This window comes from Lissotriton vulgaris, chromosome 2_1 (genome assembly GCF_964263255.1).
Source record: "Lissotriton vulgaris chromosome 2_1, aLisVul1.2, whole genome shotgun sequence".
NCBI lineage: Eukaryota > Metazoa > Chordata > Amphibia > Caudata > Salamandridae > Lissotriton > Lissotriton vulgaris.
In genome coordinates, this window is record NC_141687.1 from 1447846655 (window position 1) to 1447868201 (window position 21547).

Genomic DNA, 21547 nt, shown 5'->3' on the forward strand with positions numbered 1-21547 from the left:
ACCCCCGAGGCAGGTGTGTCCCAAAAGCCGGTGCCTCCTTCCTTGTCTTGTGCGCACCGCACTGCAGGGTGTGTCCTTGCTAAGGTGCAGTGAAGCTAAGCTGTGAGGAGCCTGCTGCCACTCTCGCCTCTGCAGCAGAGCCTTGGCTTGCAGTGTGTGTGTGAGGGCAGTGTGGGAGCTAAAGGTATGTGCGGATGGACCTCACACCCCGCAGCAAGTGTTGGCAGTGTGCGTCATTGTGGAGAGAAAGGAATTGCACAGGAGCTGGTGGTGTTCATATGGGACGTTCCCCTACTGCCCGAGTGTGTGGAAGGGAGAGTGTGAGGGCGGACAGTGTGTGATGAGACTGCACAGCTGCAGGCGCTGGACGTCTGTGTGTGGATGTGCGTGGAGTACGGTGTGTGGGGGCAGGCAGGGCACATGCTGAGACACTTCTGTAGGAGGTGCAGTTTCTGGTGGGGGTGGTAGCGGTGTGTGGATGGTAGAGTACGGGGAAGGCAGTGTGTGCGTGCAGAAGGAACAGCAGGGGCTAAAGATACGTTTGGGTTGAAGGATGGCAGCTGGTGTATGGCTTGCTGCAGGAGGTGGCGGTGTGTGACTGTGTAGGGGGAGGGTGGTGTGGGCTGGCAGTGTGCATGACGGTGCTGGAGGTGGAGGTGTGTGACTTTGCAGGGGGAGGGGAGGACTGCCAGTGTGTGTGACGTTGCGCGGGAGGTGCGTGACAGAGTGGTGAGAGCGGGCAGGGTGCGTGCTGACTGTCCAGCGGACACCTCCTCAGTCTCCACAGACACCCCCTCAGATTCTGCATACACCTCCTCAGTCTCTGCAGAGCCTCCTTAGTGACATTTCTGGTGGCTTAGGCCGTTGTTTTAACAAACTAGGAAAAAACAGTTTAACAGAAATGCATCTTCTCCGTTAGGGATTCCAGGACCAACACTTGGGTGTGTGTGGGTGAAGCCCCGTGTTGCCATTCTCTTGCTAAGCGTGGTGGTTGTGTACTGCTTTAAGCTTGGCGCATGCAGGAAGTAAGGCACTTTGTGGTGTGTATGTAGTTTGAGGGCAGAGTTGTAATATACCTCGCGTGCAACATCTAACTGGCTCCAGAATGCTCTCTCCCCTGACCTACGGTGTACCGTGAAGGGCCGGCGCGAACTGGACCTCTAAGTTCTCCTCTAATCACGCTCCCGCCATTGCTTGTTTCGACCTTTTAAAATGTGGCATCGATGATGCACTTAGCACGATCGCCGTGAGCGGCAGCGCCTGGGGCCTTAGTTCTTATGACGTTTATTTGTCGAGGTGAATATAAAAATATTGTCTTTGGAGTTTTTTGCTTTCGGCGCGAGTTACCTCCATCAGTCAGGCGGTACATGAAAGACCCAGGCATATTTGCCATGGTGTGGACAGGGTTGCCCAAAAGCTTAGCGATGCTGGACGCCCCTCCCCTTTCCGATTTCCCGGCTTGGAGATAAAACCTTGTTGGCGGCAGACCCTCCCCCACTTAATGCTGGACATGCCATGCGTTCTGGCCAGATCCCTTCACTGTTGCTCCTTTTTACTTCAAAACCAGACTTTTCCTTAGATTTTTGCCGACTGTGTTGGTATCCGTGCAATAAAACGCTATACCACAAACCATTATTAGCACAAAATGCAACTTAAAAAAGGTTTGTAACATCATATGCCAAGTAATTCCTATGGAAATACACTAACCTAATTAATCAAACTAATGCATGAAAAATTCTGATCTCCGCTGTCCTTAAACTACCCCAAAGTATAAATATTATTTATTATATTATACTCTGGGGGTGTGTGTGGCTCTGTGTGTGTGTGTGGCTCTGTCTGTGTGTGTGTGTGTGTGGCTCTGGGGGTGTGTGTGTGTGTGTGGCTCTGTGTGTGTGTGGCTCTGGGTGTGTGTGTGTGTGTGTGTGTGTGTGTGTGGCTCTGGGTGTTTGTGTGTGTGGCTCTGTGTGTGTGTGTGGCTCTGTGTGTGTGTGGCTCTGTGTGTGGCTCTGGGTGTGGGTGTGTGTGGCTGGCTCTGGGTGTGGGTGTGTGTGGCTGGCTCTGGGTGTGTGTGTGTGGGGCTCTGGGTGTGTGTGTGTGGGGCTCTGGGTGTGTGTGTGTGGCTCTGGGTGTGTGTGGCTCTGGGTGTGTGTGTGTGTGTGTGTGGCTCTGGGGGTGTGTGTGTGGGGCTCTGGGTGTGTGTGTGTGGGGCTCTGGGTGGGTGTGTGTGGGGCTCTGGGTGGGTGTGTGTGGGGCTCTGGGTGTGTGTGTGGGTGGGGCTCTGGGTGTGTGTGTGGGGGGCTCTGGGTGTGTGTGTGGGGGGCTCTGGGTGTGTGTGTGGGGCTCTGGGTGTGTGTGTGGGGCTCTGGGTGTGTGTGTGTGTGGGGCTCTGTGTGTGGGGCTCTGGGTGTGGCTGGCACTGGGTGTGTGTGGCTGGCTCGGTGTGTGTGGCGGCTCTGGGTGTGTGTGGCTGGCTCTGGGTGTGTGTGGCTGGCTCTGGGTGTGTGTGTGTGTGGCTCTGGGTGTGTGTGTGTGTGGCTCTGGGTGTGTGTGTGTGTGGTAGTAATTGCTGTCTGCTGAGCTCGTCTGTAGGGTACAATAGGTCTCACATTTACGAGAGATTTAGCTATTGGCAATGTAAATGACAATGCCATTTATTTATCTGTTTTCAAAACCAACACAAATACAAATTTTGTAATTTACAATGCCAATAGCTCTAACTTTTCCAAAGGCGAAACCGTTGCATTGTAAATGCTTGTTCTATGTGTGTTGCACTCAGCACACACAGAAAGAGGAAAAGGACTCTGGATTGTTTTTATGCAGGAAGATGTCTTGGACAATAACAATCCTGATTACAACACGGGCAGCACATTGTGCATCAGCGCTGGGAACTGACGGGAATACGCTGTATATTGTTAAGTACAATGCATTCCTGGCCTTTCCCTGTTGTGCAGCAAGGTGACTTGCTCGCACTGCGTGATATCTTAGTAAAAATGCCCCTTGATTTACACGAGTCTCTGAACAGAGAAAATAATGGCAAAGACGTGTTGGCCAATGGCAAGCAGAGGAGACTGTGTGCAGATGCGTTTAATGAGGAAATGCTGACTAATCTAGAAAGCTTGCATGACTCACTTTAAAGAGTCAGAATGATTTCAATTTCTAACATGGAAATTATGGGTGGAATGGAGATCATTTGGTCATATGTATGTTGTTGTTGTTTCACGCAATATCACATTTACATTAAGACAAGTTCACTTTGTGCTCCACTGTTGGAAGGCGGTGACCCCAGGGGTCAAGAGAACTCTCCCAACCGCCTGGGACCTCCTCTCCCACAATTACTGCAGAGTCTTATTGAGGGGGAGTCCTCGCCGGGGAGGACTGATCGTACACACTGTCGACACACCACACTTATGAACGGACACCACACCGTGATTCTTTATCAAGAGATACTTTATCAAGATTAAAAGTAGGGAGCAATACACAGCGATCGAGGGATCGCAAAAGTCTCGTAAAGAGGGATCGGGGAAGCGAGACAGTCTTAGGATGCCAGCTGGCACGCCACGCACCCTGCGCACAGTTCTCAATCCTCAAACTGGTGGGTCTGGGGGCTGGCGATGGGACTTGCTGTCCTACTCACTTCTGGTTCCAGGTGATCGTGAGGGTAGCGTCGATGGTCCAGCCGGACCAGAAAGTTCGTCAAGCCGCGACGGGGTCAGCAGGGCTTGGTCAGGAGTACTCAGTCGTACTCGTAGGCCATTGGAGCCGCGACAGCGTCAGCAGGGCTCTGGTGGTTCATGTCTTGTGCTTCAAGGGGGAGCCGCGACAGCGTCAGCAGGGCTCCGGTGGTTCTGGTCTAGTGTCTCGAGAGGGAGCCGCGTCAGTGTCAGCAGGGCTCCGGTGGTTCTGGTCTAGTGTCTCGAGAGGGAGCCGCGTCAGCAGGGCTCCGATGGTTCCGTTCCGTAGGTTCGAGGGTGAGCCGCAACGACGTCAGCAGGGCTCAGCGGGTCAGAGTCTGTTCTCCTGAAGGTCAGCCACGATCGGATCAGCAGGGTTTCTTGTCCAAGATACAACTGCCGGCTAGATGGAAGGCAGGCTGTCTTATAGTCCTGGAGCTCTTTGATGTCCGGACCCTCATAGGCAGGAGGCCGGAGGTCCTAGGTCCAGGCGCCTGATTGTCTGGGCGGTTGGTTCTTTGATGCTTTGGACCATGCGTCCAGGGAATCCCAGACGCCCATCAGGACCTGGAGCCAGCTCACTAGGAGGCCCAAGGTGCGATCGAAACCAGCCCTCAGGGATAGTTCCGAGGTGTGAGGGGAACCAGTTCCTCTGGAGGGGGCCGGAGGTGTGATGGAAGTCTTGGTTTCGGGTACTTGGTGAGTCGTTCACCCCCCGGGTGGAGCTGGGCGCACCGGACACCCAGGCTTAGCTGTCGCCAGGAGGGGCCAGGAGCTGCCGAAAGGAAGGAAGGCGGCTGGCCAGCTGGGGTGGCCCAACATTGAGTCTGATGGTCACGTGCACGGGTGCAGGCACGCGGTCTGGAGATCGTCTTAGTTCCGGAGTAAGAGTGTACTGTACAGGTCTGGGTGGATGGGAATCAGTTCCACCCATAGTTCTGGAGCGGCGGAGATCCGCGAGGACCACGCCATGAGGCCGGGTCCAACATCCACGAGCAATGAATAATAGATGTGCTGAAAACAATGTAAAGTAGCTAACATCAGTGTCCTTAAAGACTATGTGGTACACAGGAAGAACAGACTGTTTGTCCACCAAATATTGTGACGTTGCCACTTTTGGGGGAAACTCTGAGTTAAGGTTGAATTGCACCTGAACATTTAGGGGCAAATTACTAAACTTTGATGCAACACAGCAGGATAAGTTGCTGCGCTGCATTGGGTCAAAAGGAGAGAGCAGAAATGCAACATATTTACTTTGATATTAGGCACTTCTACGCTCCCATAGTGCTGCACACTTCTAGCTGCCGAGCGCCAACATAGGCACCCATGCGCCATGACCTCCCAGCAAAAAAACTACTCTAGAGCATAGGTCTTCAATCTATGGGGCGCGACCCCCAGGGGGGTCGTGGAGTCATTTGAAGGGGGTCGCGCATTCACCGGCCTCGCTGCTGCCTTGAATCCAAAACGTTTACCTTTCGTTTTGGATTCGAAATAATTACATCTCAGAAACCTCTCTGATTGGAGGACAGGGCAAAATAAGCCAATCATAATGTGGCTACGTCTTTAATGCCTGTCCTCCAATCAGAGACTGCAGCATGCACACCAGGAAATGCCCGCGAACTTTGTCCATAAAGATCGACAATGCAGGCTGTATTTCCACGGAGTTCTGCGCAGTCACTGCTGGCTTTCACTGGACCCAGCTGTCTTTCTTGACCCTGACCCTGGCTGCTTTCACCTCGTGTCCCTTTTTCCAACATTTCTTCGTGACTGCCTCTGCATTAGGATCTCCTTCCCGGCTGGTTCCCAATGCAACCCGAAGCTTCCAGGAATAATTAGGCAAACCCCCTCCTCGTCCGCCCACGCAAAGACACACAGAGATTATTATCTGTTTCTTCGATCGAGCAATGTGGGTGGGGGGTGGGAGGGGGACAGGAAAAAGGCTCCAGTTACATTTTATGACTGTGGAATTGTGTGTTTTCGGTGTACATTCTGTTTTTGTTGCAGCAATTTCATATTCATTTTTGTGACATTGAAATGTTTATTTTCCATGTTCTTTCAGTTTTTATTTTTGACACAGGAGATTAATATGATGCCTTTGTCCAACTACAGTTGACACACTCGAAACAAAAATGATGGTTATTTGTTCATGTGTAAAGCATCCACGATTGCACCTTACTTGATGTGGTGGTTTCTGTAGTACAAAAAACTTTATAACGTGGAGGAATCATTTAAAACCGGTCTGGGAAGAGTTCATCCGAGGACATCATTTTTTGTCAAAAAGTTCTAAATAGATTGGTGAATATGAGCTCATAGAAACCTAAATAGCCTTCTGAATTTCAGCTGTGGTTAGAAACAGATAATTATGTCCTGCAAAGAAAGATATTGGTGCTATACACATTAGAAAAATTATGATATTTGTAATTACAAAATTGTTTATTCGTGTGTTTTGCAAAGAAACAAGATTCCAAGACACAGAGTATTTAAAATTGTGTAGTTCAAATGTATTAAGACCGCTTCTATAAATGACGAGCAATAGAAGTACTATTTGCGGTAATACAGCAAAACATAAGAATATGCCAGAACATTTAGTCAGGCATGTAGATACAACTTCAGTTTTAATGCATAAGTATCTTCTCATGAGTAAAACCATAGCATTAGTCAGCAAACGTGGCCAAGCACTAACTCTAGAAATGTCCATTTAGTTAGTTCTTAACTTTTTCATACCTCTTTTACTATTCTGATCCCCCCCAAAAAACAAGTCTTTCTAAACTTTTCCCCCTCCGTCTCCCTTTTACTCATCCCAAGCCTCCTACTACTGCTGTGAGCTCCAAAACATCCCTCCACTATCCTTCTCAATCCAAATAACATAATACCATATCCACCACTCAAATTACTTGCCTTTTTCACTATACTAATTTACCACTAATGCTTTTATGGGTTCTGGAGAAGCCTGCTACTTGCTGAAAAAGCGCTCTGACACTTAGTCAGGGGTAATAAGCGCTATATAAATGCAATTACAATAAAATACAATATCTTTGACACACTGCAGCAGTGAATGCTCTGTGGGTCTTGAGTTCATATAGAACACATCCCGCCATTTTGTTTGCAATGAGATTTTGTGTCCTAAACTAAGCACATGTGACTCAACGCTGAATGGTGCCTCCGCATATATGGTGTTGTCATTGTGGTTTTGAATACCAATGTGTGCCAAAACTGTTCTCTCGTGGCATCATTTTCCATGACTGGTCTATAAGTTTGTCAGCAATAAATTGTCATAAATCACACAGATACCGGGGAGGGGAGAAGGAGGCCACAAGGGTGTGCGGTAAACAGCTGTCTGTCTCATGTCAAGGACAGGCTCTCATGGAATTGCTGTGTGTGCTAATTTGGAGGCTAATCCGCTCCTCACCGACTGCCTGCGTGATCTTGAATGATCTAATTTACCTGTCTGTTAGATTACCGGCCTCTGGGTACAATGAACTTCACCCACAAAAAAGAAACAACTGGTGTCTTTTGGCTTCCATCTCTAGACGAGTGTGTTTTGCTACCTTTCACAACCTCTCTTCTGACTCTCACCCTGCAAAGGCCTTTCCAAGGCGAAGGCTCAGTTGAGCCATTTTGACCGTGCAACATGTTGTCCTCCACCTGCACCAAATGCATGGGAACACGTGTTTACAATGGGTGCCATTCTCCTTCCAGACACTAAGCCTCCCACTGTATTGAATATCTGGCCTGCATAGCAGGGCGCTTCTAGGGGCACTGACATGAACAAGGTCATAGGTCACCTGCTAGGGACAGGAGAGCATTGATAGTCTACTTCAAGATGACCTTTGTGTACAGCCCAAGCACACACATCACAAGGGCATACCCCATGATCGTTCTTTCACCTCATGCACATAATTATAGCCCAGTTTACTGGACACCAGGGCAGCCAGCCTCTTAGCATTTTCTCGTGGCCTTCAGAAGTTACAGTTCACTTGGTCAAAATAATTCCAAAAACTGAAACAAATAACAAACCCCAAAAAAATATCAGGTGAATTAGCATGACCCTGTGCCCCCAGCTAAATAAATCTGAAGCATCCTTCTCTGCACATAACAAACACATAAGGGCAGTAATAATTGGGGGCGCTTTTGGTTGTCTATGATGATGAGTACCAAGTTCTAAAAAATGTTGTCGGAAGGGGTCCTCACGCCTAACATTTTTTGACAGGGGGGTCTCGGCATCAAAAAGTTTGAAGACCTCTGCTCTAGAGACTTATTCCTTTTGCATGCAGAATACAGCACACATGCAAAGAGGCACTAAAGAGTAGAAGTTAAGATATTTCTCCCCATTATGCCAGTCTCAGGTAGGGGCACCCTATTACTGTCTTTACTAAATATGGGTTTGCTTCAAAATACATGGGTGGATGCACAGAGACACCCATGTAATGCTTGTCTATGCAAGGCATCGCAGTGCGTGGCTTAACATTTTTTTATTTTATATATAGCGCCACACATATCAGGCTTTGCTTGGCTTTATAAATCCCAAAATAGATTTTCCGTCGGGCTGCACCAAAAAGTGACTCCACCGGACACAAAATGTTAGTAAATCTGGGTCTTTAGTCTTAATTTTTAACCTGGATGTCCTTTTTACTGAAATTGTATTTACATATAACAGTATGCTTGCTGCATTTACTTATTCAGGGTCCCTTTATTACGCTGTATCAGCTTAGTTTTGTAAATAAACTATCTCATGCTGTATCACAGGGAAGATCAATGATGCGGATTGCTTTCTTATACCCGTTTGAAAATAGAAATGAAAACTAGTTTTAAAATGTTTGAGTTCACAAGTTAAACAATTTAATTACAATGATGGCACAACATGTGTAATATACAGGGTTACATTTACATTATACACTATAAATCTTACATTTTTACACGTTTAGTAAGAATATATGCATGCTGTACATAAAATGGAATTTACACCTGAACTTTGACATATCACTGGTTCTACACAATAGATAAAACTTATTGTACATTCCACAATTTTTGCACCCGAAGTTTGACTTTTTTTAATGAATTCATAACAGGAAGAAAACCAGAAATAATCATAGAAAATGCAGTAATTTTTAAACAAAGGCATCCTTTTAAAAGAATATCAGCGAAATCATTATCAAGCAGACTGTGGAGAGCTAAAACAGATTTAAGCTTACATTTATTTTCTTCCAAACGTGTAAAACAACAACAGAGAACTATCTTTTTGTTTTTTTAAGATTTACAATTTTCTGTCAACAAAAGCTGGTTTGACTAGAAGGCTCACAGTGGTGTACATTTACATAATGAAATGGCATACTGGAAGAAAAGAAACACCAATATTAAATTACAATACGCCACTATTATTTAATGTTTAGTTATTTGGAAGCAGTGAGCCTAGTGTGACATTCATAGTTGGAGCACGCTTCAATAAACCAGTAAAAAAAGAATTCTAAAAAATATAGTCGACATTTAGGACCAACCCGAAAGTGTTCTGCCGCCTTGTTTTCCTGGAATACCATTCATTCAATAGGAATAAGTGCACACGTTTCTGAAAACCTGTTGAGCCGTTTCATACGGGAAAACTATGCAAATATGAGATCTGCCAAAATTTAAGAAACAAAAATGAAGGTGATGTTCAATTGCATTGCTACACAAAGTGAGTATTTGTTCAGGCAAGCATTTCAGGTTCTAGAAAAGCATAAACAATAAATTAAATAATATTGGACATAAATTACAGTAGCATTAAAGCAGCACTTGCAGACTCAAAATCATTAGCTATAAGGGGGCCTCAATTTGTGCCCCGACTTAGAAGAATGATGTGTCAGCCGAAAAAGCACCAGCAAGTCTGAAGTCTTCTTTTGTGAGAACACTGTACATACGCTGTGGCAGAGCTTTAGAATATGGCGCTGGTCTGGGCACAGTTGTCCTTAAAATTATTTCACGCCCTGTTGGTGGCGGGAAATCTGAAACTCCTGTATTTTGTCTTCTCTCCTCAGAAGAACCGGACCCTTTAGTATCATCATCAGCCGGGATCATTGCTGCGAGCTAAAAGAAAATATAGTGCAAAAGGTGAATTTACAATACTAAACGACGTACAAACACTTTTAAGGGTCTTCCACAGCATCAGATATAAATAAGTAACATAAGTTACAGACAAAAAAATATAATGTACGTGTTTACCATCATCCTGAATAGTGTCAAGCAAGTTTTGCATTTCTCCCTTAATGAAGGTTTCCCTCCTCCTTTGGTTGCAACGAAAAGTTACCTCCCAAAGGTTCCCTAAATAACAATGCCATCTTTTCTCCCTCCTTCTCGCTCATCTTTGCTCGCAGGACTAGCGCCAAGACACCTCCGGGTATACGTTGCACTCTACAAGTTGTAACAAAGGCAACTGATAAAATAATAGGTCCTAACTGCTAGGAGATTCCGCATCCACTGCATGTTTTCCTCGAAGGTGTAAAAGTTTCACATTAATCACAGGATTCTGTAATCCTTCACTATTGTGTACAGTTCTGCCAAGTTTCCCAGGTCCATGCATGATGTATGTGCTGCTCCTGTCAAGGAAAAAGTGGCGCTGCCTCAAACACTTCAGATGCAGCCGGTTCACACATGGCTGTCCAGGTTCTTCCCTTTGATTTTGCCGCGGGAAATCTCATCAGCCAAAAAAAGTAGAAACAAACGGAGAGTGCTGTGTGAGAATGGAACATTTTTTACTCATATTTTAGGTAATGGACAGCTCCTGCAGTGCTCAAAGGGTCAACAGCATGCTGGAGGGACCTTGGCAGCTAAGAGCACAGGTTGCTGACTTTGCGGACTTATGATGCCAGATATAGTCAGCAAAAGGAGCATTCTGATTAGTTGGCCAGCTCCTAACGTTCCACCCTGTGTGGTAATACAGTCTGCATGGAACGTTAGGCACTGGCCAGACAATTAGAATGTATTAGCACCCTGGGTGGAACGTTAGGAGCAAGCCAGCCAATCAGACTGCTCCTTTTGCTGGCTATATCAAACATCATAAGCCTGCAAAGGCAGCAATCTGCCCTGTTAGCTCCCAAAGTCCCTCTGGTATATGCTGTGAGCCCAGGATCTATCATTTACCTAAAAGATAGGGGTACAAAAAGTCTCCCTTCTCCTGTAACACACATTTGTCGACGTATTTTTTTTTGGGCTGACAGGACTTCCCTCTGGGCAAAATCAAAAGGAAGAGCCTGGACCTGGAGGGGGGCACTGACCGCAGGGGAGGGGGACACTGTGTTTACCAATAACATAGGATTTAAAAGCACCTGCTGCAGAGTTCCTTGTGTATCCAGCTTCCAGGCAGCAATAAAAATGTCAAGATAACTCTTGTGATTAATGTTCCTGCTAAAAAGAGAGATCAGAGTTTTGCCTAGGGCTGTTTTGACTCGCAATAAAGTAGAGCAGAGTGTTAATATGCCTGTTGCAAAGAACAGATCTGTATTTTATGTGGATAGCTGAGTGGATTAGTAAAGGCAGCCTTTACCGGCGCTTTAAAACAAATGAAATGTATTTTAGAGAGGGGCCCTGGAGAGATGAGGGGCACTTTTGCCAGGTGTTAGTGGGGAATCTGAGGAGGTGGTCATGGGAAAGTCAGTTGGCGCCAAAAAACTGTTGCATCGGGCACCACCAGTGCTAAAGCTAGCCCTGCTTGCAGTCTGCCCTTTGCTTAACATTCATTGGCTTCATTGTTGCTTTTACTTGCTACCTTCTAATTGGCCTGGGCATGCTGGCTTCACTTCTTTTGGCTGGAGCACGGACCAAATACGGATTGCTTCAGCTTGTATGCTGTCCTTCCACAGATCTCCCTATGATTAAGGTATTAGCCTTGTTAAACCTCTTGCCATTTGTAGCTATGTTTTACTGTGCCCCACACACATTTCAAAGAAGCCATTTTCACCTTTGAAATTCATGTTTATTGTGACCACAGATGCCACCAACTGCTTTTATTGTGAAAACACAGGTCAATGATGCCAAATTTATTTTCACCAAGACTAAGGCGAAAATGCATTCTTCATGTAATAGGGTTTCTTTGCCTGACATCATATTTGTTTTCTTTTTTACACATAAGAGCATTAACGGATTTGCTCAAAACTACAGGGGTGTTAGGCGGAGACCTAATAAGCACTGGCAATAGCTTTCACCTTTGAGACTATTGGCTCTGACATTTCCTTTTGTTCATGCTGTACAGAATGGGCATTGCCGATTTTCAACAGATTTGTAGCCATGCTGTAAAGAAGTGTGACTAAAAATAATAATAAAGAAAAGACTGAGGCAACCAGTGTTACTGCACTTGGCTGCATCATAGCGCTTTCTTAAATTAGTTTTAGCCACGATGTAAAGCATCCACACGGCTGTACAGTATGGCTACAAAACATTACCAAAGCCAATACACGACATATTGGCTTTACCAATGCTTGTTCAAGTAACAGAGAGCTCCTGCTTCGCAGCGCTCCCTTTTGTCTTTACAAGAGGTGTAAATTACCCTCCCCTCGTTATGAGCCCATAGTTGCAGGGAGGGCAATTTCTAGTCATTGTTGCCTAGAGATGCAGGGTATACCGCATAATTTTAAAATAGCTGATATGGAAGACGACAGTTATATTTTTTTACTTTCTTAGGGCTGTAACTTTCAAAATGATAAATTGTATTGTATTGTATATTGGATTTATATAGCGATCATCACCCAGGGGTCTCTAAGCACTTGCCTTGGGAACCCGTCCTGGCTTTTCCCTGTAAGATAGCCCCTACAGGGCATCCTCAAGGTGAAAGCCAGGCATCCCGCCGCGGAGGGCCGTGTGGAGATTAAGCAAGCTTAATGCCCAGAGAAATATAATACACTACATATTGAAGTTGCACATTCATAAAATTTATTTTTCTGAACAGGGAGAATGAGAACTGATCAGCTCCGTTTGCTAACGTCCGCCACCCCTGGTTGTTCTGCTCACCATCTCCTGAAATCCAGTACCCATGCTGCTGAAGTACATGGAGATTAGGCAGAAAAGGCCATGCGTTATACTGAGCACCCTGCACGCCAAGAATCTGAAGGTTAGTGTAGCAAATGGGCAAAGGCATCTGTATGTCTAATTGAAAGGCTTTCCTTCAAAGACTGGTGAAAACCAGTCACAGACTGACACTTCCAAAGGGCTGTTACGGACCCTTAAAACTAAGAACACCTGAGGGGGTCAGTGGTCTGGCTGCTGATGTGGTCATTGCCTTCACAAGGTTAATGCTCAATTGGTCAGTATCATAAAAGCTGAACAATGTGTTACTATTGTAATACTGGCCATTTAGTCTTTTTTAAGTTGCTCTGTGGTTCAAGTTCTCCAATCGGTAAGTATGGCTACTATAGCATGGTGGACCAAATATGGCGAGACAGCTTAATGAGTCAGTGTCTGTAACACTACAAGATGGGTCAATTTTGTCAATGCTATCCAATAAGTACCTATTGCCAAGACTGCTCTTACAAGTTAGACAAAAGTGCCAAATTACATCATGAAAGGGAACTCTCCACTTGTCACGCTTCAGAAAGAGCAGTCTAAGTCAGATGGTAAATATTTCTCTTCTTCAGCTTCCTTATTCTCTGAATAAATCAATCAATCTGGATTTGTAGAGACAGATTATTCACCCACAGGTGTACCAAGGCACTAGGCTCTTGCTCGAATCAGTTGATTCTCTAGTGGACCTCCTATTTTGACCATTGATGAGTCCATCAGAGGAATCACCTATAACTCCAAAAGCAATGTATTCTTCAAGGACTATCTCGCTGTGGAAAAATGCCACCTTACATGAATGACTAGCAATTTTTCCCACTGTGAACATTTCCAAAGCTGATGTGCTGCCCGAATAAACTGGTGTTGATAATGATTAAAATGTTGAAGGTATTGCAACGGGGTGGCGCTTGTGCGTGGAGCTAGATTATGTAATGTTACTCTCTGATGATTGGTGGGGGTTCTGGTCTGATGTTTTGCAGACCTTTGGTGGGGTGGGGGGGGGGGGGGGGGGGAGGGGGTTATTGGGTGCAGAGACATTTTTACAATATGCCTGTCACATGTATAATGCTTGCTGGTCTTGCCTCTTTGGTACCTCTGAAAACCAATAAAATGTGTTGTTACAGAAAATTGAAACTGCACATTTTTCTTAATAAATTTCCATTGGCGTTCTTTGACCATGTAAGATTATTCCGACTGTTTTCTAAGTGCCCTTTTCCTTTAACATTGCTTTAAAATGTGTGTATTTGAGGTTATTGAATTGAGATCTTCTCACTAGAAAAACACAACATGTAAATGGGGGCATTTTCTTTAACAGCCAAATCAGTTAAAGAAAATCACAATGGAGGCAAAGGAATGTTATTCTGATTAGTATGAATTCATCTGCAATGGTAGGTGTACTGTTGGAGGTGAATAAAATGGGAGATAGAAAGGAGAGTTTTACCTCTTCAGAAGATTCAGTCAGCTTGAAAAGGGTAAGAAAAGACATGGTGAAAGATAGAAGAAGGCCAAGTCAAAAGTGGTGTACAGAAAACAAGGTCAGATAGGTCTTATTTTAAAAAGCTAATATATCTGTGGGAATGCATTTAAAAAAATACATCCACATTTCACACTTGTAACCACGTAAAACAAAACAAATATTCTGCGAAGAGGAAAACATTGTCTACATTATATTGGCTGATGTCCACAGTCATTTTTGAATTGCAAGCAAAACAAATTATACCTACCCTACTAAAGCACCTGCCAACTTTACAAACGTCCTGGGAATTCTAATGACAAATAAATTACTAGAACATTTTGGTCAACTTTAGAGAAGTAGCAAAGTACTGATATGGGTGTTCTTGTTGAAAACAGTGTAGTTGCAGATATGGGTAGCTATGCTGCTAAACCCACAAACTAAATACAATCAATTTACGAATTTAAAATTTGGAAAGTGCTGCACAAAAGAGAGAAAAAGAAAAACGAAATATTAATAGGAGGAACATGTGAAAAAGGAAATATTTTGAGACAGTAAAAGACAAAATATTTCAATATAAGAAACTGATAATGAGAGTCTCTACCAAAAACGTCAAGCACTCAGGAACAGGAAGTATTTGAATTTAGCAAGAAGTGTGGTAAAAGTTTTAGCAGGAAAATGTTATACAAAATAAATAAAAACACCATTAATCAATTAAAATCGAATGGAGGATCATTTCAAGGAGAAGACAACATTACCCATGTAATGATTGTGTATTTTTCAAAACGGTTTACAGTTATGGAATCAATTTGTCTAGACATTCCCTACAGAACAACTAGGGACCAGGAAAGAATAATAGAAGATATAACTCCGGAAGAATTAGGTTTGACTAATTGAATCGGGGAAAAGTCCAGGTCCACCCCACTCAGTGCATCGGCCCTCTAAATTGTACCTTACTTTGGCCGAAGTATTCCAGTGCAAGGCTTTTAAATTTTTTATAAGATCCTGGTCTGCCCCTAGATTACTCAATTGGGCCCATAGCTTCTCCCTATTGACGGATGTACCATGTTACAACGCATACCATTACAACTACCTACCATTACAACGCTACCATTACAACGCATACCATTACAACGCATAGCGCTTAGAGGTGCTGGATAGTGGTAAGTATAATTTACTATTCCAACTCCAGTCCCCGTAGACTCTAGGGAAGGTGTTGGATAGTAAATTAAACTTATTCCCTATCCTAGAGCGCCCCCCCAGCGCAATGCGTTGTAATGGTATGCGTTGTAAAAGTTGCGTTGTAATAGTAGGTAGTTGTAAAAGTTGCGTTGTAACAGGTGTATACCCCTATTGACGCATTTGAATGCTGCGGTATGGTCCATAAACGCTAAATAGACCGTTGCTTTACTAGCAATGGTATATTTAGCCACCAGGAGATATACATTTATAAATTGGTCTTTTGTAGATCTTTTGGCCCTAAATCCATACTGGACATCAGTAATAATCTGTTGATCCTCAGCCCAATTCATCAAACGGTTTAGAACGACTCGTTCCAGGACTTTGGCACTGACATCTATAAGGGAGATGGGACGGTAACACCGAGGATTGTCTCTATTCCCCTTTTTATAGATAGGCACTATTGTGGCCGTTGACCAAGAGCGTGGGAGCCCCGTAGCTATGGCAGCATGTAATACTCTTGTTAAGATTGGGGCCCACAGGTCCACCTTGCTTAAAAAGAGGTCCGGCGGGATTCCGTCCGGACCTGGTGCTTTGTTTTAGTGAGGCCCATAATGCCTGCAGTAATCTCCTCTAGGGTGAATTCAAGTGTTACATTCCACCTCCCCTCACCGTTATACAGTGACTCACTGTTCCTCCGATTATAAAGCCCTCTAAAGTGCTCCACCCATTGTCCCGGGAGTACATTAGAACCTATCTGTGGGCTATTTGCATCTTGGAAACAGGGATTATTAATTATCTTCCAAAAGGTAAATTTGTCTTTCCTTTCTGCGGCTCCTCTCAGGTCCTCCCAAGTTTGAATTTGGAGTGCCCTCTTCTATCGCTTTAACGTCTGTTTATAGTTGAGCCTGCATTGCATCACCCTTTGTTTATCCCTTGAATTCAGTCTTAGTGAGGCTCTTAACTTTCTCTGTGCAAGGAAACATGCACTGTCAAACCACCTGGGATCATTTTTGGGCTTGGCCTGTCCTGTCACTTTTAAAAGGCCATCTAATAAGCGACCCATTTCTTCAAATATGTCCACTAAATGTGACCTTTCCATAGATATGTCTAAGCATTTCTCTAGGAGCTGTCTGCCTTCTTTAGCTAGGCTCCTATAAAAGCTTTCCCCGTTAATTCTCGAACATTTCAGGCGCCTGCCCTGATCAGTGATCTTTTCTACATTTGGCCCAACCCCCCTCTTTGTGACCCTACTTACATTTGCCGCCAGTAGGGACAGTACTAGGGGGTTGTGGTCGCTAAAACCACTCAGTTCTATTGAGAATCCCCATACCCAACTCTTTAGTAATTGGGACACCAAAACGAAATCAATGAAGGAGCTACAACCCCTTCCCTTAAAAGTGGGGGTGACCGACTTATTGGCGTCAACAACCAATAGGTCCATTGTATGCTCAAGGCTATCATTACTCATCACCCTGCTCAGCTCCCTACCCTCCAGTGTGTGCTCCAAATGGGGTCCCTCCTCTATACTGCAGGAGGTCCAATCTTCTTTAATGGGTAGCAGTTTGGGGCACAAATGGCAGTTGAAGTCCCCCGCGACTAAGAGCATGGGAGCCATTGTGCCCTGTTTTTGCTTGGGCAGGGATTTTAGCCTTTCATCTCACTCACGCACTCTGGAGCCTCCCGAGTTATAAATATTTACCAGGGTTATATTAAAGCCCCTGTTTTTAAACCCGAGGCCTATCATATAATCTGAGTTCCATTTTAGATGGTCCCAATTCCCTTCCAGGCACACATCTACAAATACTAGGAGGTCTCCCCTCGCTTTTCCAGCCATGAACTTACTTGCAGGAATCCCAAACAAGTTATACCCAGCTAAATGGAAGTTAGAGTGGTCTACCTCCCAGGTTTCCTGGAGGCAGATAATTTTTAATTTACAAATGTATTCCATCCACTCCCGATTCTGAATTTAGCTGACAAGCCTGCTACATTCCAAGATACAAAATCAATAGTGCTCCCTAATGTGTCTGTCTCGGGCATGGGTCTAAACTTGCTCTAGCAGTACTTTGGGGTGCCTCAGTTCTGATAGTCCTTATAGTACAGGAGGGAAACTGATGTGTGTTTGATATAACTTCTCCTGCCTGTTCTTCCCCCTGTAATTTAGGAGTTCTGCAGCGCTGCACTCGGAGCACTATCTTGGCCTGATTTCTCTCCCTGCAGTCAGTCCACTTCGCTGAGATGTCTTCCCCACTGGAGTGGTGCATATCTATTGTATAAAGGGAGTCCCAACCCTCCCCCCTCCACCATTGGCACTACCTGTTGGACAAATGTGTTTCCTCCACCTGGCTCTCCATGCCATAATTAGTTCCTCGCCCTTTGCAACCCCTCTCTTGGCCTGCCTGGGTAACCAGCCCCGATCCTATAATTGCTCGGCGTTGGGCATAAAACTAGTGGAATATAAAAATAACTTAGGTTCTGAGCCTGGATAGAGGATCGTGAGTGTGTCCAAGAACCCCAGCAAACATGATCCACCACCCTTGGGTCATTGAAGTTAATAATCACACAGTCTCCTGCTATATTTTTTTCCCTGGCTCCTACCCAACTAACTATCCTAACAAGGAGAATTTTACACTTTACATCATGGGGCAATGGCCTGTTTTTATTTAACCAGTGGGTTGTCTTATTTTTTAGTTGGTCATGGGTTTCAGTTTTGCCATCTTCTAGTTCAAGGACACCAGTCAGGACTACAACATAAGGTGTGCAGCAGGGGGTAAATCTAAATGGGAGCATGAGTTAATTGCCTCATTCTTATCTCTATCCCTTTCGTGACTACGGTTTACTCCCTGTGTGTCTATGGAAGCTGTATTGCCTCCGCTCACTGTTCTTCCCTTTGAGGTACCTGGGCCTAACGGGTGGGTGGCCTGAGCCTGGTCCATGGTTGGTGTAACCGTAATACTAGGGCAAACTATAGTAACCCTTCCATCCTCCCTCACTTGCTCATTTACAGAGCCGCAATTTACTACTTTTTTTCCATGCCTCCCAAACTGGTCATTATCAGTCCCTCCATTTTCTCAAGTCTGTTTTCAATTGATTTAAGTCTTTCCATTATCGGGTCCAATGCCGATGAAATGAGAGCACCTATTTTCTGCCGATACACTTGCTCCGACTCCGCTAGGCCAATTCTAATAGCATCTATACTGGGAGCAGTGTCTGCATGCACAATTTCTTGTGAGACTTCAATGATCGAAGAATCTGGGTGTGGCTGCTCTCTCTTTTTGTTGAGATTAAGTCTAGAGGTCTTGTTTTTTTTCCCTTTTGCTGTAAGCCTCCACGTGTACCTCCTCTTTTTCTCTTTGCACCTCCCCCCTCTGCAGAGTCCTTGGGTTGGGAAATCTCCTTATGGACTTCTGCCACGCACATTACTGTATTCTTTGGTATCTCCGGCAGTGTCCTTCCTAACAGTGACAGGGGGTTCGGGTGATCTGTGTCGTTGCAGCTTAGTATCTGGGTTTGAGTTAGCCTTACAGTTTCCGGGTGAGCGTCCTTTTCGGTACTAGACTGGCAAAGTCTTTCAGGGGAACGCGCATTAATTATGCCCCCCAAAGATGAGCATTTTTAGAACACCGGGTCCGTGGATAGACGCCTTTCCGTGATGGCGATCTTGTGTGCAAGCACGGAACTGGCCCTGGTTATAAACTGATCAAGGGTTCCTGCAACATAACCGATTCCCGCTTCTTTCCTCCCTCTTCCTTCCCGCGCTGTCATGCTGAGTCAGTTCAGTTACCGCTATTAGGGGATGAGGTTATTACAAGGGGCAAAGTGCCAAACTTGGGGTCCACTTTGAAGGATCACGTCCACCATTCAGATCCAACACCTTAGGGGGGGCCCAGCCCTGCCTCTCCCTGTCTCGAACGGGCTCAAACGGGCCCGGCGCGCGTCCTGCGTAGCGGGGGCAGCGAGCCGTTATGTAGCGCTTGGAGGCGGGGATTAGAGGGCTCCTGGTCCTTAGAGTCCACTTTCAGCAGCCCAGCACGGATTTACAGCTATGAGTGGATTAATTACTTTAAAAGCGTTCTTATTATTATTTCAACAGCTACCGGAATACATACCAAATCGGTTACTTGTTTTTTGAAAACCTAGAAGCACCAATTATATACTTTACCTGTGCTAATAAAGCAGCACATGTTTCCAAGCATACATACGTTTTGAGACTAGAGAAGGCAGACTTGTCAGATTCAGATTCCAGACATTATTACTGTACAGCTAGACATCACCTTATCCAATTTTTAAATGCTCCAAGTTGTTCATCAACTAAATTTGAGTTTATTAGAGCTATGATGTCTTCCACAAGGCTTAATTCAAAACTAACAAAGTTTTAACAGACATTTTTTTAAAGACTAGGAAAAAAGAATCCGAACCCACAGAACTGAATGATATCTAGACATAACCCATATTCATAGTAGTACAGCTGTATGGAAAAAATTGAAACACTCCAATCTTAGATAAGTTCTGTTGCTTGGCTTCGGAGAATATTGAAATTCAAGCACATTTAAATAACGCCCTGGTTAAGTTAAAAAAAAATCTTACTCTATGCAATGATTATGAGATGAACATCTTCCTTTTTTTTTTTTTTTTTTTTTTTACATACGGGCAGTTTCTTTGTGAATTTAAAGAAAATGATTTGCAACTAAATTTCAAACACTAGATCTTTTTGTCCAGGGCATATTTGACGTGGAATATACCAGCCAAGAAGTAACTCACTTTTAGGAGAAAATTAAATTCACCCAGGTACACAGGAATGGAAAACTAAGCTAACAAAAAACATTCACTGCAACAAAATACCATCTACTGTTGTTCCTTAGAGTATATCACATGTATGAGACACCCAAATTATTATTCAAACGGTCAAAACATACAAATTACAGATGTACATGGTATGGAACATGATACTGCCCATATTCATAATGTAGGATTGCCCAATTATCATGAATAGATGGCAACAAACTAAGGAATGTTTTAGAAAACAAGACCCACCTGAAATCGGATCTGGATTCAAAAACACTTATCTAGACTGAATGAAAATGTAATGGATGAGACAAGAACAACAGTATCTAGTAATGATCAGTACTAGAATGTGGAGAATAATTTTGGTCAGAAAATGGAAATGTGAAAGTTCACCAAGCTTTTTCGAAATCCAGCAAAGTAGTGATGTTTCAACTCACGACTGCTACAAAAACCAAAAACATTAAGAATATAGGAATATGGTGAAAAAAATAGAGATTCTCTTATGAAGTGAAGTGACTGAATTTGGGATGGGTGCTATCAATTCTATGATCAACTACTTATCCAAATAATTAAATGTATTAACTGCTCGAACATCTTACTACTTTTTCTTTTTTAAAGATTTTTTGTTGTAAATCGCTCTTTCTGCAGTGTCACACCAAACTTGTTGCCTACCTGAATTCATTTTTGATTGCTTTAGAACCCTGTGCACTTTTTCACAGCTGACCAGTGCTAAAGTGCCTGTGCTCTGTCTCTAAAATGTAATGGCATTTGGGTTTTCCATGATTTTCATATTTGATTTACTTAAAGTCCTCAGTAGGGTGGACTACATGTGTCCAGGGCCTGTAACTCAGATGCTACTAGTTGGCCTGAAGAACTAATCGTATCACCCACTTGAGTAGCCCCTCAAATATGTCTCAGGTCTGCCACTGCAGAACCTGTGTGTGCAGTTTTAAACTGACATTTCGATCTGGCAAGTTCACCTACTTGCCAAGCCCAAACATTCCCTTTTATTACATATAAATCACCCCTAAGGTAGGACCCAGGTAGCTCAATGGGCCGGGTGCAGTGTATTTAAAAGGTAGGACATGTACTTTGGAGTTTTACATATACTGGTAGTGAAAAACTGGTCAATTCGTTTTGCACTACAGCAAGGTCTATCTCTCCCATAGGTTAGCATTGGAGCTGCCTTGTGACCCTTCACAAGTGTAGCGTACAATAGGAAAAGCAAATTTGGTGTTTCAGGATTCACAATTTTACAACACACTGTTAGAATTGGGGTTACCAATTCTACAGGGGGTAGCATGGAGCAGAGCGGGCAGGCCAAACTTCAAAGGACATGTGTAAAGCATTCACGCAGTACCCACAGACGACACACCAGGCACACCACAAAAGAGACACGACACTGCTTCTGGTTGGAAAAAGAATAAGTGTTGTATTA

General features: G+C 44.4%; 1 protein-coding gene across 1 annotated transcript in view; it reads right to left on the reverse strand.

Annotated features, from left to right (window-relative positions):
- Positions 1-8848: 8848 nt before the first annotated feature.
- Positions 8849-21547, reverse strand: part of RAB3GAP1 (RAB3 GTPase activating protein catalytic subunit 1) — a 465696-nt gene continuing 452997 nt past the window's right edge. Inside the window, exons 24-25 of the mRNA XM_086954315.1 lie at positions 14134-14154; positions 8849-9731 (exon numbers count right to left, since the gene is read on the reverse strand). Coding sequence (XP_086810441.1) covers positions 9492-9731; positions 14134-14154 — 261 coding nt within the window. The 3' untranslated portion in view covers positions 8849-9491. The remainder of the gene's footprint in view (positions 9732-14133; positions 14155-21547) is intronic.